Here is an 18144-nt window from a genome sequence, read left to right as displayed (position 1 = left end):
AGTCTAGACATTACAGTAAATGACGGATTTATTATTTTATGGATCCAATTTATTTTATTTGAGTACATAATGTGCCTAGATATATTAATTATATGAGTTATATTTCTGCTGTGTCGACTGCTAGCTGGTGTGATGTCAGTGCCAACTCTAGGGAGAAAGCAGAATCTCACGCTTTAGCTGGCTTGAAGGCCATTGAAATCAGTCCGGCTACATCAAAGGTACCGACGCGAAGTGTCCATTCTTTATAATCCCTATTCGCTGCTGGCACGACTGGGTGGAGGAAAGTCATAGTTTCACAGCCAGCACCTACAGATAGCGTTAGTGTTGCTATATCTGAAAGCTTTGAAATTCAAAGGGGAAATACACAGACTGGTCAGCGTTTACTTTCGTGTACTATAGCAACGTGGTTCGTGTAACAGACTCGAGCGCCAGCATTGTCGAAGTGAGTCGAAAATAAGTAAAGCGGGGAATACAATAATGTCATGTATTTGGAAATAATTAATGTTCCAAAAATGTAATTGAATTAACTGCTGTCTATCTACCCTGTTTCCCCTGTCCCTTCGCCCCTGGTGGGAAGGTCGACATATTAGAGCTAACTGTAGAAGTCGCGTCAATTTGAATTCCCAAAGGTCAATACAGTCTGGGAAATGTGGTCCCAACTCCCAAACATATCTGAGTTTCTTTTACAAGGTACGTTGAATTATCTTGTCCATTGTGTGGTCGCCGAATTCGAAAGGCTCATGTCACACATTTCAAACTAATACTCAGAGAGAAGGGGCTATGTTTGTGCTCTGGCGAACCTCAAGTGTATGGAGAATTTCCTAGTCTAGGGATTTATATCTCCGTTATTTGTTTTTTGTATAAGTGGTTTGTTGTTTGTGTATGGGCTTGATTTAATATAAGTCTGTACAATAATTCCGATATGTTTTTACACATTATGTAAGCTGCTTAATTCCTATGCTTTGTTCTGGTTCATCCCTTTTTAATCTCTTTCCTAATATGCCTTGCAATGGAACGCGCTTTATCTACGCTAGTGATACATCGCATCTGATTTCTACACAACGAGGATTCCACGAATGGGCACTCGTCCTGTCCTCCAAGTGGATGCTAGGGACGTCTGGTCTCCAACTTTGCGGAACATGAGTTGTCATTATTCTCGACGCGCGAAATCCTGGATGATTTCCGGGATATCGTGCTTTAAGATCCAGTGGCAGTGTGGAGCATGAACACGTAGCACATAACACTTTTCAGGCTGTTCCGGCCTCTGAGGATGGGTGATCTTTAAGGATCTGATCTATGGTGATTTGGTCATTCGCCTTATTCACAGCAGAAGTTGTTATGGGGTCCTCCTGAACTGTCTGCCGGTGGAGCAGTTAGTGGAGGTGAATTCGGGCCCAATGTACGCCTGTATGATCTGGGTGCCTGTGGGCATCTGGGTTCTTGGGATGCTTTGGTCATCCCTTCTCACGGAGACTGCCTGACCTGCACGGTGGGAAAGCATGGGATGGCAGAAAACTGTGTGTGTCCCCGACATCTGCAGAGTCTGGAATTTGCAGTTAGTGTAATGAAGACACCGCCTGAAATTCAGCCGACTGGGGGATAATGAGCCGTGCACGACGTCTCAATCGACGAAGTTGCTCTCTGTTGCCAGCACCATCTTTTCACTCGGCATTCCCAAAAGTTCCGTAACTCACAGCAGCAAGGAATTTTGGGTGCACAAGAGAGAGGAAAAGGAGTTTTCTTGATCAGACAGATGATCATACATCGACATTCGGAAATTCGCTCCCGCCTGGTGTGGACGAGAGGCTTGGAAACTTACTCCCTCATATTATAGACAAAAGACGCTGAAGATTGCTGTTGCCGAGATAGAGATAGAAGTTTTGAGATCGCGGCAGATAAAGGCTAGGAATGACTTATAATTCTGGAAGGATCCGGATTACAAATAAATGTATTGGTTATTTTGAGATTCGCCTGGTAGTAAAGTATTGCTTTTGTATTTACTAAATTCTTTGAAACAAATCTCCTCTCGTCAGTCTACCTTATATTTCAAGTTATGTAATATTGTACAGATGTGTGTGTATTTCTTTTTAATGAGCTAAGTTAACTTTAAATAATGTATTGGCCATGGGTTAATATAATTAAGAATATTGCCCTGACTATCGGCTTTTTATTGTCATACTTAGTTACTTTTCTAGCTTTCATATTATTACATATTTCATCATTATTACTATTTGTTCTTACTTCAGTTAATTATATACAGTGACATCAAACAATTTTGCCTTACATTTTTATTGTACCTTGTTTTTTGACTATACCATGCAGGCTTTGCTTAATGATAAGTTTTAGTTGTCATGGTAATGTTTTACACTCCATAGCTACAATCAGGACATAGTTAAAACTGAAAGGGAAAATTTTTCATGTCACTTTAGTATGTATTATATATATTTCAATATCCAGCCTTGTTTATTTCTTTGCTTCCAATGTACTGTTTTGGTCAAATCTAGATCACCTCTTACAACAGACCTAGTACTTGTAACCAATATGCTGTGAAGCGTTTCATAAGGTTTTGAAAACTATTTCTGAATACATAGTATGTGGAACATTTCATTACTGTTTTTATCTAGTATTTTGTCTGGTTGTTCTTATTAATGCCTCAATATACCTCGGTACTGTAATGACTTAAGATTCACCAAAATGGTCAGTACCATGACATGTGACACACTACAACTCCTACTACGTAGCAGCCTGTGATATTCTCTGTAGCACTCTGCCCGGTGTCAGTGCTAGTCATTCCTGGTGAATGGGTTCCGCTACAGGCGCTAGATTCAGCTAATAAAATTACAGTATTCATATTGTTTAATAACCTTGACTACAGAAGATGTTGAAAATGATATCCCTCTGCTGCAACACATTCCTGACATCGAAGGAAATTGGCATTTACATTTGTAATTTCGTCTTCTGTAATTCTCCCGATTTCATGTGTAATACTGTGCTTTAACTGATGGATTGCCGGTCAAGGTGGGTTCATCCAAGTTAGTGACCTCCAACTTCTTTACAGTCTTAATATTTAGGATTTACTTGGCTGACTAGTTTCAAAGTCTTGTTCTTCATTGGCCAAAGCCAAGTGGAGATCCTGAGCTATCATCTGGTTTCTTGTTGTTGTGGGATGTGTTCATGATTATGTCGAAAATTACAGATACTATCACTAAGCAAAATTGTTTCACATACAACAACAAATACTACACTCAAACTGAAGGCCTACCCATGGGATTACCCATCTCTAGAACCTAGCCGAAATTTACATAAACAACATAGAACAGACATATTATAAAGAAAGACAACGGCAAACACACGGACATTATCATAATATATACTGGCACAGTTATGTAGACGACATAGATAGGTAGGTAGGAAGGTAGATGGGTAGTTGGATAGCTGGATAAATTATTAGCCGTTGGAATACAATTATTCATGACATCATCAGTATATACATTAATCTAACAATGATACAATAATTTTACAGTCATCTTAATTTATGGTAACATGTCACATGCTTATTAAATAGGATTCTAGTTACTGTACTTAGAATCTAATGTAGTTAGTCACTGAGCAAATAACATACCGGTACTACTAATACTGCTAATTCAGCCAGTAATGCATAATACATTAGAATGGTCACTTGTAAATAAGATGCTTAGTGTATTTTAAAAAATTCACTAGGCCTAATTATTTTGTAATCTCACACTAGCAGGTAATTGATTTTCTTTCTTCTGAGTCTTGATGCTGCCTCTCTTGCAGTAGGGTCTCCAGGCACATGAAACAAGAGAAAACAGAAGGACAGTACACAGAAATGGTTCAACCTTAAAACTTTATATTTAAATATTCCTCTATGTACATTGGCATGTGTGTCAGTAATATATTTTAACAGATTTCCTAAATATACTATTGTTATGTGCCTTGACATGTGGGGCAAGTTTATTATATAAATTACTGCCAGTATGTGTTGGGGTATTGAGAGTTTCAGCAAGTCTGTGATAATTCAAATGTATATTATTGGATGTCTAGTGTTGTGCTCATGATATTCTGAGTCTGTTTTAAAGAAATTTGAATTTTTATGAATAAAGCATACTGTTTCTAGGATATAAACACAAGATACCAGTAAAATTTTAAGTTCCGTGAAAAGTCCTTTACTTTTGTGAGAATGGATACTTGCTTCATAATTTTAATTATTCGTTTTTTGTTTTTTAAGTATATGAGAAGATTTTGATGATGATCCCCAGAATGTTATCCCATATGATATGAGTGAATGTACATAGCCAAAATAAACTGACAATGGTAGCTCAATGGGTGATATTTTTGACAGGACTCGAAATACATAACATAATCGAGATAATTTTTCTGTTATGAACTGAATGTGGCTTTCCCATGTCAGGTCTGTGTCAACCTAGATACCTAGAAATTTAATGTTTTTAACTTCCTTTAATTATGGTGCCATTAAGTGTAATCTGTACAAGACCTCGCAACCGTTGTTGATTGAAATTAATAAATACTGTGAAATTATGGATACTAATACCGGTACTATACAAAGGCAACAAAAGACAGATTGAAAACCTACACAAAGACATAAACAAAATACACCCCAAACTACACGACACTAGAAATAGAAAATAACAAGTCCATAAATTTCTTATACATCAAAATAAAACAAAAAACAGACAACAGACACATGTTCAAAATATATAGGAAACCTACCACCACGGTAACACACATATACAATACCTCCGATCACCCCACACAATACAAACACGCAGCATTCTGATCCATGATATACAGATTCATCAACATTCCCATTAGCCAACAAGACTATAACGAAGAAATACACACTATTAAATACATAGCACAGGAAAATGGATACAACCCCAACAAAATAGACAACATTGTAAGAAATATTACACGCAAACAAGGAAACGCCACACAAACACAGGAAAGAATCAGACACATCACACTAACATACGAAAACAAGAACACATACAAGATTGCATCATCATTCAAGAAACTAAAATACAACATTGCATACAGAACACACTATAAAACATCTTAACACACTAGACAAGAGACACAAATAAATATAACTTAACAGGGTTTACAAACTATCTTGCAACAGTTGCAACGACTTCTACATTGGACAAACTGGAATATAATTTCAAACAAGTTATAAAGAACATATCACAGTCGTAAACAAACTACACAACAATTCAACTTATGCAGAACACACCACAAACTCCAATCACAGCTATGGCAACATAGAAAACGACATGAAAATATTACACATCCAGCCAGAAAACCAGAAACTTCACACTCTAGAACAATATGAAATTTATAAACATAGAATATCATACCCACATCACATCCTGAACACTCAACTGAATTTCAAAACATATACCCTTTTCGACACAATCATGAACATACCCCACCACAATAGGAAACAGGGATCTCCACTAGACATTGGACAGTGAAGAACAAGACTTCGAAACTAGTCAGCCAGGTAAATCCTAAATATTGTTTTGCGTTATAACATAGCCATGTAGATAAAACCATACGTCATCTGTGAAAATAATTACTGTAGATCCAAAACGCCATCAGCAACACTAAAAATTCACACGACTCACGTTATTTGTAGGCTGTAATTCATGCACTGTAGGACTTAAGTTTAAGAATTTTTGTGGCTCTAAATGCTGTGGTTTTCGAAATCCCCGTTTCTTGCGAGAGACATCAGAGAGATTTTCGAGGAGAATGTTCTAACCTTTGTCCTATCTCATCGAGTTTTTCCTCAGTAAGTACACATGGGTTTCTCTTTTCACGTTTATTCAGTACTGAACCCGTTTCTCTAAACGTTTTTACAAGGTTAAATATAGTCGTCCTGTGTGAAATGGAAACACCATTAAATTGCGTTCCAAACATCGTTGCACTGTTCCGAAGCTCTTGGTATCAAGTAACACTTGGGAAGATAAATCCTTTGTTATAATGTTAATTTTCGTGGTGCCATATTAAATCACAATCTTCTGTCTTCAACTAAGTTGTAGGTACATCAATACAACCATCAACAGAGCTCATAGGCAACTGAACAGCAGCTATCAGTTACAATACGACTATGTGCCGTGTTCCTGAAGTCCACGAAAGAGAGAGAAGGCAAGGACAGAGAGAGAAAAACTGAGGCGTACGACTGTAGCAGATTCCGTTCACTGGAAATGACAAGTGCTGACACAGGCCTGCTTGCTGCTGAGTGCTGTAGAGAATGTCATGGACTCCTTTGTATAGCTCTTACTTTATTATTCTGCTGTCCTTCGAGATCCATGATTGCTATTATGTGTGATCACGTCACTACTTTAATTGGCAACATTTCTACTGTGACTGCAATCCCTGTGCATTGTACTAGTTGACTATTTTTCGTGCCGTGCATTTCATATGCTGCGAAAGTTGCTATAAGTTTTTCGTGTCTGTACTTCTGTACTTATAGGTTGCATTTCATTTGCAGCGACAGCTAGCTGGAGCTTTTTTGCCTCACTGCTCATGTTTCACTGCATTTTTAGGTTGTGTTCCCTGTCAGATTTTCATATTATGATATGCTGGCATATGAATCTTATATATCTATTTTTATTATGAAACAGAGATACTTAAACTTGTGGCTTTTAAGAAACCCGGAGATTCATTGCCGCCCTCACATAAGCCCGCCATCGGTCCTTATCCTAAGCAAGATTAATTCAGTTTCTATCATTATATCCCACCTCCCTCAAATACATTTTAATATTATCCTGCCATCTACGTCTCGGTTTTCCAAAAGCTATTTCTCCCTCCAGCCTCCCAAATAACACTCTATATGCATTTCTTGATTTGCTCATATGTGTTACATGCCCTGCCCATTTCAAACGTTTGGATTTAATGTTCCTAGTTATGTCAGGTGAAGCATGCAATGCGTTCAGTTCTGTGTTGTGTAAATTTCTCCATTCTCCTGTAACTTCATCCCTCTTAGCCCCAAATATTTTCTTAAGCACTTTATTCTCAAATTCCCTTAACTTATGAAACAGAGAACCATGTCTTAAATGATACATAGAGAAAGGGGCGTGGTCACGAAGTGAATGGAAACAGTGGTCAGTGTGAAGTTCCAATTGCCTTTGAGCCTGTTCTTACGTTCCTAGATCTATTTCATACAAACTTCTTTGGATTGTCAACAAGATTTATTTATTTATTTTTTTTATTTTTACAGCTCGTAATTATGTTGAGCCCAAAGTGGGCGAAATGTAGTTCTAACAATACAATTTAAAGTTTTCATTGGATTAGCAAATTCTATTATAGCGTTTAATTTTTACTTTGGTAGTCAGTAGTAATTTAATTTATTATCTTTTATATATTTTGTATTAAATTGAAATTTCGAATGTAGCGAATTTATATTGTCTAGCAAATTTTGAGAAGATGTATTTTGATATATTAATAAAGTATCATGATATGGAGATGTTACAATCTCAACTGGTCCTGGTCAAAGCAATCAGTATGTAGACCTTGAAAATTACTGTCGCTCTCCCCACTTTCTTTGCCTTGTGCCTATATCAAACATAGAGACATAAACGTTCATTTAGTGAGAGCTGTGGTAGCTCATGAAAAGGTGGAATCATAGCTGAAGGTAGTAGATCAGGATGAGACCTCCTATCACAATTATTTCGATTGACGCCTATGATGTTAAAAATACAAAAGTAATCATTAGTGCTTCTCATTACGTTTGTCCACTGGCGGAAATAGTGCGTACAAATTTTGTATGCAATGTGAGGAGCCCATGGTCTCCAAGTTTCACACCAAAATAACGTAGAAATGCTGTATTCTCAGATTAGGAAATAGGTTTCCTACTTGCTTTAAGAGTGTACTGCCCACAGCTACAACAAAATATGTCTGGATAAATCAAGTACAATGGTTGTGAAGTGGCTATTCCTCTCTGACACTCGATTTTCAAAACTGACACAGTATTAGTGAGAATATTTTATACAGACCTATTATAGAATAGTAACTATGATATAATTAAGAAGTTACATTTGGGAGTCCAATACTTGGTATTAAAATTACAGTTTAAAGCATGTAAACATCCTTAAAATTCGCTAATATGTTTTCGCGGGATATCAGCCGAGTTAAGATTTTGGAATGCTCCAAGCTTTCGACTGCTATCTCTGCAGCCATCTTCAGGGAAGTGATGTCCGAACAGAAAGTCGAAAGGTTATATAGATGTGGCTGTCTCAGGTGAAACGGGATTGGTTGGCGGATCGGCTTGGAGCATTCCAAAATCTTAACTCGGCTGATATCCCGCGAAAACATATTAGCGAACCAACGCCGAGAAAGCCTCAAATCATACATCCTTAAAATTCTTACTCGTACGGACGCAAAAACCCAAATTAGGAACCAGAAGAACAAATTCCGATGTACATCTGTCTATAAAGATGAAATTTAAATTTATGGTAGGCTTCTCTACTCAAACCATGATAATCACCTAGAAGTTATTACGGATAATGTAACAAATCAGAATGAAAAATATTGTAGTGTGTAGTGTGTAAAATTATTAGGCTGTATAAATTCAACAGTATCTAAGAAATAGTTCGGTATCCTCTATCCAATGTCATTTCCTGAATCATTGCCCCAAATAACTTGGTCTAAAAACTAAGACGCCAACATAAAAGTTTATTTCCCTGTATTATATAACTTTATGCATATAATGTAATGATTAATACACTTTGATCTCACCACATTGTTTATAGTGGAGATCAGTCCCAAAATAACTCCAGCAACAGGTCTAAAAGCCAAGTCAGCAACATAAAACCTTATTCGCCTGTGTGTTTAAAACTATGTGCATATAATGTAATGATTAATATGTTTTGATCTCACCACATTGATTATATTGGAGATCAGCGCCCCAAATAACTCCAACAAGGGTCTATAAATGTTTATTCGCCTGTGTTATAATAACTGTGTGCATATAATACAGGTATGTCAGTTGATGCCCATAGGCACAAGCGCACGCTTTAGAGTTCATTGTGTCTGAAGCTCTCTTTGGGAGATTAGGCAAGAACATACTAAACGAACGAGCTAGTTTACTAATAGGGATTAGTGGAAGCTGTAGGCAAGGTATGTGCAATGCATACATAGAAAACATACAGTAAATTTAACTCAGAATGGAGCCTTATTTTTTTTTAGTAATAAATAGTGGTGGGGAGACACAGTGCATAATATGCAAAAATCATTACCAAAAAATGTAACACAGAAACACATTACGAAAAATATCACGAAGAAGAAAATTATAAAGTATTCAAGGTGACCACAAACTGTAACTTAACAAAGAATTTACTTACTGTATTTCAATTTTTAATTTTCTAATTTTAATCACCTCAGAACAGTTTATTATGCACTTTCCTTACTTTGCAGACTGTAAAATCTGATGAAATCTGTATGGCATTATCAGTTAGCTTTGATAAGATACCCCCAAAATTGCTAAGATGCGTCATTCTTTCTCTGATTGACCTTTTATTAAGAGTTTTATTCTAGACACTTCAGTCAAAATATCTCCCAATGTATAAGAAAGTACTAATAAATATATTTTCTATCCAGAAACATTGTAGCGAAGTGGATGCAAGAATTATCTGGTGACACGGAAGAAAAAGTAATTATATAAAGAATCTATTGTTTTGTTTCCCATTATTTCTTGATGAAAGCACAGACGTGTGTGACACCTCGCAGCTTGTAGCCTTTTTCATGCTACAAATTAAAACATCATACTTACATAAGAACTATTAAAGTATTTTTCAATCGCTGAAAAAAACACAATTTAGATTTTAGGTAGTACAAATATGGCCTATAACGGAATGTTGAACACAGTGTTACTGTTGTGTTATAATGTGGCATTACACCTTTTGAGAGAAAGTTGTAGAAAAGAACCATAAAGATCTACATATTTAGAAATGCTGTTGTTCATATCACATTTCCTCTACGCACTTGACGCCCATCTACTGTTTGTACACACCTGATTTCCTATCCCTCTGCAATCAGCTGATTCTTACTCGATTCACCTTGTCAATCTCCTGGCCGTGTTCTAGCGCCCGGTGCCCGCGAGTGATTTGAAGGTCATAAAATGCGCTTGCTTTTGACATCGCTGGTATAAAGTAATGATTAACACACTTTGACTTTTGTTGACGTCATACAAAATTTTGTCCAATATTCTTTTGAGAAGATTAACTCCGTAAGTAGATGAAATTATTGGGGATCATCAGTGCAGTTTTAGGCGTAATAGATCGACTATTGATCAGATTTTTTGTATTCGACAGATAATGGAGAAAAAATGGGAGTATAAGGGTACAGTACATCAGTTATTCATAGATTTCAAAAAGGCATATGACTCGGTTAAGAGGGAAGTATTATATGATATTCTTATTGAATTTGGTATTCCCAAGAAACTAGTTCGATTAATTAAAATGTGTCTCAGTGAAACATGCAGCAGAGTCCGTATAGGTCAGTTTCTATCTGATGCTTTTCCAATTCACTGCGGGCTAAAGCAGGGAGATGCACTATCACCTTTACTTTTTAACTTCGCGCTAGAATATGCCATTAGGAAAGTTCAGGATAACAGGCAGGGTTTGGAATTGAACGGGTTACATCAGCTGCTTGTCTATGCTGATGACGTGAATATGTTAGGAGAAAATACACAAAAAATTAGGGAAATTCTACTTGAAGCAAGTAAAGTGATAGGTTTGGAAATAAATCCCGAGAAGACAAAGTATATGATTATGTCTCGTGACCAGAATATTGTACGAAATGGAAATATAAAAATTGGAGATTTATCCTTCGTAGAGGTGGAAAAATTCAAATATCATGGAGCAACAGTAACAAATATAAATGACACTCGGGAGGAAATTAAACGCAGAATAAATATGGGAAATACGTGTTATTATTCGGTTGAGAAGCTTTTATCATTCAATCTGCTGTAAAAAAATCTGAAAGTTAGAATTTATAAAACAGTTATATTACCGGTTCTTCTGTATGGTTGTAAAACTTGGACTCTCACTCTTAGAGAGGAACATAGGTTAAGAGTGTTTGAGAATAAGGTTCTTAGGAAAATATTTGGGGCTAAATGGGATGAAGTTACAGGAGAATGGAGAAAGTTACGCAACGCAGAACTGCACGCATTATATTCTTCATTATGATTAGGAACATTAAATCCAGACGTTTGAGATGGGAAGGGCATGTAGCACGTATGGGCGAATCCAGAAATGCATATAGAGTGTTAGTTGGGAGGTCGAAGGGGAAAAGACCTTTAGAGAGGCCGGGACGTAGATGAGAGGATAATATTAAAATGGATTTGAGGGAGGTGGGATATGATGATAGAGACTGGATTAATCTTGCACAGGATAGGGACCGATGGCGGGCTTATGTCAGGGCGGCAATGAACCTTCGGGTTCCTTAACCCGAATCTGCCTAGCGGTACCGTATGGTACCACAGGTACATATAGTAGTTTCCAGTCGCTGTGTTGGCAACAATGATTATTTTCACAATTTCTCAGAGTTTAATTTACTCACTGACATTCCAGTCCTTGTTAGGAAAACAATATTTTAAATTTATTTGGCTTGGTATGCATAGTGGCGTTCGGTAATTATACACATTTACTTAAATCACTCAATTTTGGTATCGGTTTGAAGTAAATATTTGAATACATTCAATTTGGATTATAATTTTGAATAAATTCCGATTTCACATATTGGAAAAGGCTTATAGTAAAGCATTCAATTCATGTTTTCACTATAAATATACGAACTGCCAAATATATATGACGTAGAGTTAGTCTGGTACCGTATGGTACCACTAGGCAGATGCCGTAGCATTTTGTAAGGAATCGACTTTTTCCTCTTTATAGCATTCATATTGATAATTTATTAAGGTTCCTGGGACATAACACTTATTGAAGCTGTAAGAATCATAGGGGATGACAGTATAATAATCTAAGTACTATCTATATTGATCCACCAGACGTCACAGTAAATTCTGATAAGAAAGGAAGTTACAGGCGGTTTACTTGATAATCTCTTAGGAAATCAATTTTATTACGGTGAAGGCATATGATTTATCTAACTGTGATGAAGATATTGATGTGACAAATAAAGAAAGTTAGAAGAAATAAGAAAACATAAAGAAAACTTTTACTTTGAAGAATCGAAAGAGGTTTGAGTCTAAGAATGAAGATGAGATGAGGACAAGTAGTTCAATTTCGTGCTCAAAATACAGAAGGAAAGCGTAACCAAGAAGGAAACAATCAAACTCACACGAAAATCAACTTCATAGATACATGATGAACATCCCCCTTCTAACAGTAGCATTTTTCTTGTAGTTGACTACACATTTTATAGAGGAAAATAGCCTACAGAATTGTTTGAAGTATTCTTTGACTGTAATGTTATTGATTTTATTTTACAAGAGAAACCCAGCGTTATGCTTTATTTCCAAATGTACAAGGTTTACAAATAACAGCTGAAGAAATGAAGTTCTTAATCGGAATTCTTCTCTTCAATGGCTACAGTTTTGTACCTAGCAGAAGATGCTACTAGGGAAATGCACTGGACACGCAATGAATTAGTTTATAATTGCATGTGGTGTGATCGATTTGAAAAAATCGTGCGATTTGTCCATTGTGCCGATAATGCCAAATTTTAGATTGGCAAGACAAAATGTGTAAGCTCCGACCTCTGGTAAATCTGATGAAGGAGAGATTTATAAAAAATTACATTCTGGCATAATGTATGAATTTTGATGAATGTATGATTCCATATAGACGTCATCCTGCAAACATTTCATCAGGGGAAAGGTTCGGCTTCAATTATGGTGCCTAAACATTGTTTATGGGCATATCTGATATCTTTTGAAATATGCCAAGGGAAGAGGGTAAGTGTAAATGATCACTTTGAATAATTTGATTATGGTAAATGTGCAGCACCTCTCGTTGAAATGCTCGACAACTTACCACATGATATGAAGAGCCTACTCTTCCGACTGTACGTATTTTGATAACCTGCGAGGACTAGCTGGCTGGCTGGCTGGCTGGCTGACTGTCCTCGTATACTCACACAATGCATTACGAGTGAAGTGGGACTCTGTGTAAAATGTTTTGAAAAATGATATGTAAAATCTTAGGAAGTGCAACTAAACCAAGGAGCATTGAGGTGCGAACCCTTGCTATTTGTAAAAGCTAGCTCCATAGTCCTGTTATTATCATACAAGAAATAAAATAATAAAAGATAGTGAATGATATAGTGAAGTTTGTCTGTCATTCCAATAAATAACGACTTAAAATGATGAAATCTGAAGAAAAGAAATCTTGCACCCGTATCTGCCTAGCGGTACCGTACGGTACCACCCCTTATCTTTGAAAGTAGATGATTTTAAACAAAACCGAGTTTAATTCCATAGTAAGGACGTAAGTTTGGACAAGTGTTGAAAAAATTACAAAAATCGCCACATGTCTGAAAACCAGGCAGATTAGGGTTAAAAGCCATTTGTAAGTAAGTAAGTTAACACACTTTGATCTCACCACATTAGTTATAGCAGGACAAATAGAAGGAATAGTGTGCGCACTCAGCCAGTTTACACGGGTCCGCCGCGACGCGGCGCTTCTATCGCTAGTATCCTGACTTGGAGGAAGTTCACAGTTCTTGTTACGCTAAACGTAGTCCTTTTTAAAAGCAAATTTCTACCATTTAACTCGTCTATTCGTAACTTTAGGAATACCTGAAAAGTCCCTTATACATAATTAATAGCCTTGTCTCAGTTAACACTATTATGAACGTTCGTAACAGAAGATACAATGGGATCTGAAACGCTAAGAAAGCGATAAGTTAATTATTTAACAAGTTGCGAATTCAGAGACAGAAACTCTACAAAATGTTAATAAAACCAGAGTTGAAAGATATTTTACGTGCTTATAATTAATCAAATTACTCACCATATGAATGATTAGTTGCCTGCTACCTTCGAGAGTTTGCGAGATGACTTGGCGGATTTACAGCTTGTAATTCTCTTCGGATTTCCTTTGTCCTTTAGAAGAATCGGCACTTTAAGTAGTGGTAAACCAATTTAGGAATAATATCCATGATGTGTTCTCTGCAACAACCTGCTCCCGAAGACTGGATCGTAAGAGCGTCAATAGTGTCAAGACAGTCATAGAAGATATCACCCCACATTGCACTTGCTGAGCTAATGTTTTCTTTAATTTTCATTTCTGTTTGAAGAAGTACGTCGTACACAGCTTGGGAGGGATGGGTTAAAAAACTGACGTTCCTACCGGATCCGTAGTTCCTTGATTTGGGTGAGAGCTGCACAATGTTTAGACACATTACTTTTCTGTCGAAGGGAATGGACACAGAGGGTACACGCAATAAACTTAGAGGAATGATTTACGACATAACCTGCCACATGATACACTAAACATCTGTCAATCAACACGGTAGGAGTGGTATTTACCAACTCGGGCACAGCACTTTCCCAGCTTTGATCATGCATTTCTTCACAAAGAACAATTTTTTTCTTTTATACAAGTTTCTACAGACTTCTTAACTGCCTTGTTACGTAATTCCGCATTTCGCGCTAATGTTCGCATTTGATTCACAAAAGATGTGAGTAGTTTATCACTTTTTGGTTCACAGTTTTCTGCAATGTTAAGGACCTGCTTTGCAGGGACATAACTACATTGCAATAAATGCATATGGAGGAAATCTATCGTCGAAGGATGGTCATCTGAAGTGAGTGAACGTAAAATTCCGAAGTGACGTTCCAAGGGGTCTTGGGTGAGTTTCCCTGTTAGGACATATTTGTATCCTTTGCTCCAGAGCCATTCACTCATTTCTAAGGTACTCTGCAAGGTTACTACTAAAGACTCCATTGTTATACCAGAAGCAAATGTGTTGGTTGTAGTTCTGAGACATTGAAGAAAATCAATAAGGAATTTGTGGTTAGAAGAGTCTTTATAAAGATTCTTAGCAGGAGTGTGAAAATTTAATGCGTCGGCAATACAGTTTAAATGCCTAGTAAATTCTTCAGTGTCCTCACTGCCCTCGAAACCCCATGACCCTACTTCACGATAAAATTTGAGACTTTTGGCGACACTGTCACTGAAGAGTTGGAACGCAAGTCTGGCATTCATTCTCTGAAAGGACGAAGGATCTAAATGAGCTGTTGTCAACTTGGGACAAACCCTAAAACTGGCACATCTAGATAAATCTTCCTCAAAAAGTCTCCTATAAAAACTGAAATTGATGTTTTTCTCCTTATAAGAGAGTTCGACTTTATCATGGAAATAATTTCTTATGCATTTCAGTATGTGCACAAAATCTGAGAATGCCCATATCTTCCTTTTTTCGTCAGACGGATTAGGAATATAGCATTGTGCTGGAATTTTTTTTTTCCATTGATTTCTAAAGATTTACAGGCCTTTTTATTTGTTTGACTGCCATCACAAGTGAAACTGACTACTCTCGTCCCAACTGCTTCTAATTGTACTATAACTTAAATAAGAATTTTAACGAGAATATCACCTGGAGTAGCGTTTCTGCTAGCGTAAATAGCAATTGGTTGAATCCAATCTTGCATAAATACTAATGCATGATTTGCTAATTGTTTCTTTTGGACATCAGACGTGAGATCTCCGAAATGAACAAATACGTCCACTCTAAGGGAATAATTATTAAACTGAATTTCTTCTCTGAATTTGACCTCATCGAATATTACCACTCCGCAACGTTTATTTTCATATATTTCATCATTTCAGTAAATTGGGGAAAATGCGAGGTACGACACTTGGTTGTAATTTTCAACGCACTCGCTGTATTGCTGTCTTATGAAGTTTCATATTAAAACAGTCTCATCGGTTATTTACCGAAAGCTGCCTATCTTTCCGCGGAATCGCTCTGGCTCACTTTCCAAACTCATCTTTTCCTTTAGGAGACGAAAAGAAATGTCTTGTTACACTATTTCTACTGTATTCCGAACTATAACCCAGACCAAAACAGTACGGAATTTTTGTAATCATTTTGTAAAACACCACAAAATATTCTTTTGTCACTGGTTAATTCAAAGCATAACAAATTGAAGACATCTACATAACTCTCAACAACAAAGCATATTAACAATCCCTATCAAATTTCATCATTAAACGCGCGAGAAATATATTTTCGAGGTGTCTGACTTCAGACAACAGATGAAACGTAGCGATCGAAGCGCCACTAGTTGTCAGGTCCGCCACCGACAATGGGAAAGCATAGCAGTGCGTACACTTTTTCTTCTATTCGTCCTGGTTATAGTAATGATTAATACACTTAGATCTCACCACATTGATAATAATGGAGATCAACGCCCCAAATAACTCCTACAACGGTCTAAAACCAAGACACCAACATAAAAGTTTATTTGCCTATATTATATATAACTGTGTGCATATCATATAATAATTAATATGTTTTGATATCACCTCATTGATTATAGTGGAGATCAGCGCCCCAAATAATTCCGACAACAGGTCTAAAAAAACCAAGACGGCAACATAAATGACTATTCGCCTGTGTTAAATGTAACTGTGTGCATATAATATAATGATTAATATGTTTTGATCACACGACAATGATTATAATGGAGATCAGCGTCCCAAATAACTCCAACAACAGGTCTGAAAGCCAAGACAGTAACATAAATTCTTATTCACCTGTGTTATATATAATTGTGTGCATATAACTTAATGATTAATATGTTTTGATCTCACCACAATGATTATAGTGGAGACTGGAGGTGGGATATTTTATTTTCTGTTTACAGAGCCAGCTCTTCCAGTTCCTTGAAAATATTAGGTTCCAAATAACAGTTCCGAAATAAAAATACCTACCATATATAACTATACAGGTGCACAATAGTATTTTCGAACATGTACGGAAGACTGATATATATCGACTGTGTCCACACCTGTGGAGTAACAGCGCATCTGGCCGCGAAGTTAGGTGGCCCAGGTTCGAATCCCGGTCGGGGCAAGTTACCTGGTTAAGGTTTTTTCCGGGGTTTTCCCTCAACCAGTCGAGATGCGTTCCTACAAGTTGTGACCAGGGGGTGCAATGGTGGCTCTCGTGCTCTTCTATTCGGCTATTTTTCGTCTTATCACCAAGCACCCCTTTTCGTTCTCTCGTATTTTTCATCACTCTATTTCTCTCCGCCGGCCACCATTGCATGCGGAACGCCCACCACATCGCAAACGGTCAAACATACAAGTTTAAGGTGACGTCATATACCAGTGGTTTTAGTGCATAGTTATATGCTGTCTACCGGGCATTATTGTTTTTAATCAGGGAATCTCGGGGCAGATATCTTATCTGCTCCGATTCTTTAAGCGCCATTCAGTCTCTACAGTCCTTCTACTCTGACGATCCTCTTATTCTACGAACCCGGACTCTTTTCCACTCACTCCTGTCGACGGGTTCCGAAGTCGGAGTGGTGTGGATCCCGGGCCATGATGGGATTCAAGGAAATGAGAAGGTAGATGCTGCAGCCAAGGACGAAGCAGATGCTGCAGCCAAGGACGCAGCATTGAATGGTACACTGGTGTATTATCGTGAGAGGTGGCGAGACGTCTTCAGCACTTTGAAAGATTTAATTTGGCGTCAATGGAAGGAAGAGTGGTCTGCACTACAAGGGAATAAATTACGCATGATAAAGGAAAGTGTTCGGGAATGGGATTCGTCTAAAGAGCGTCATGACGTGAAGAAATTTTAGTTACGCCGTTGAGGATTGGCCACTGCCGTTTTACACACGGCCATCTTTTAAATGGGGAATCTCCTCCGGTGTGTGACACGTGCCATGTTCCAGTTTCTGTGGAACATGTGTTATTGCACTGTAGGAAATACGGCCGTTCTCGACGTCAACATGCGATTGGTGCGACGCTGCGTGACGCTCTTGGAAACGATTTTAATCGTGTGAACGCAGTTTTAAAGTTTTTATCAAGTACAGGTCTTAGCAACGTCATTTAATTTTTATCGACCCCTAGACTCTTTACATCTAGGAGAGACACTATTCACATTTTATCTGCCCTGTAC

General features: G+C 37.4%; 1 protein-coding gene across 16 annotated transcripts in view; it reads left to right on the top strand.

The window, feature by feature from the left end:
* Window positions 1-18144, top strand: part of LOC138692725 (zinc finger protein 723-like) — an 84012-nt gene that overhangs the window by 54951 nt on the left and 10917 nt on the right. The window contains exon 5 of one of the 16 annotated variants that reach the window (XM_069815915.1): window positions 6078-8114. The exons of 14 other annotated variants lie outside the window; for them this stretch is intronic. In XM_069815915.1, coding sequence (XP_069672016.1) covers window positions 6078-6168 — 91 coding nt within the window. In that variant the 3' untranslated portion in view covers window positions 6169-8114. One more of the 16 variants, XM_069815914.1, reaches the window with a different exon arrangement.

The sequence above is a fragment of the Periplaneta americana genome, chromosome 17 (assembly GCF_040183065.1).
Source record: "Periplaneta americana isolate PAMFEO1 chromosome 17, P.americana_PAMFEO1_priV1, whole genome shotgun sequence".
In the NCBI taxonomy this organism is placed as follows: domain Eukaryota; kingdom Metazoa; phylum Arthropoda; class Insecta; order Blattodea; family Blattidae; genus Periplaneta; species Periplaneta americana.
This window is presented reverse-complemented; position numbering and strand designations above follow the sequence as displayed.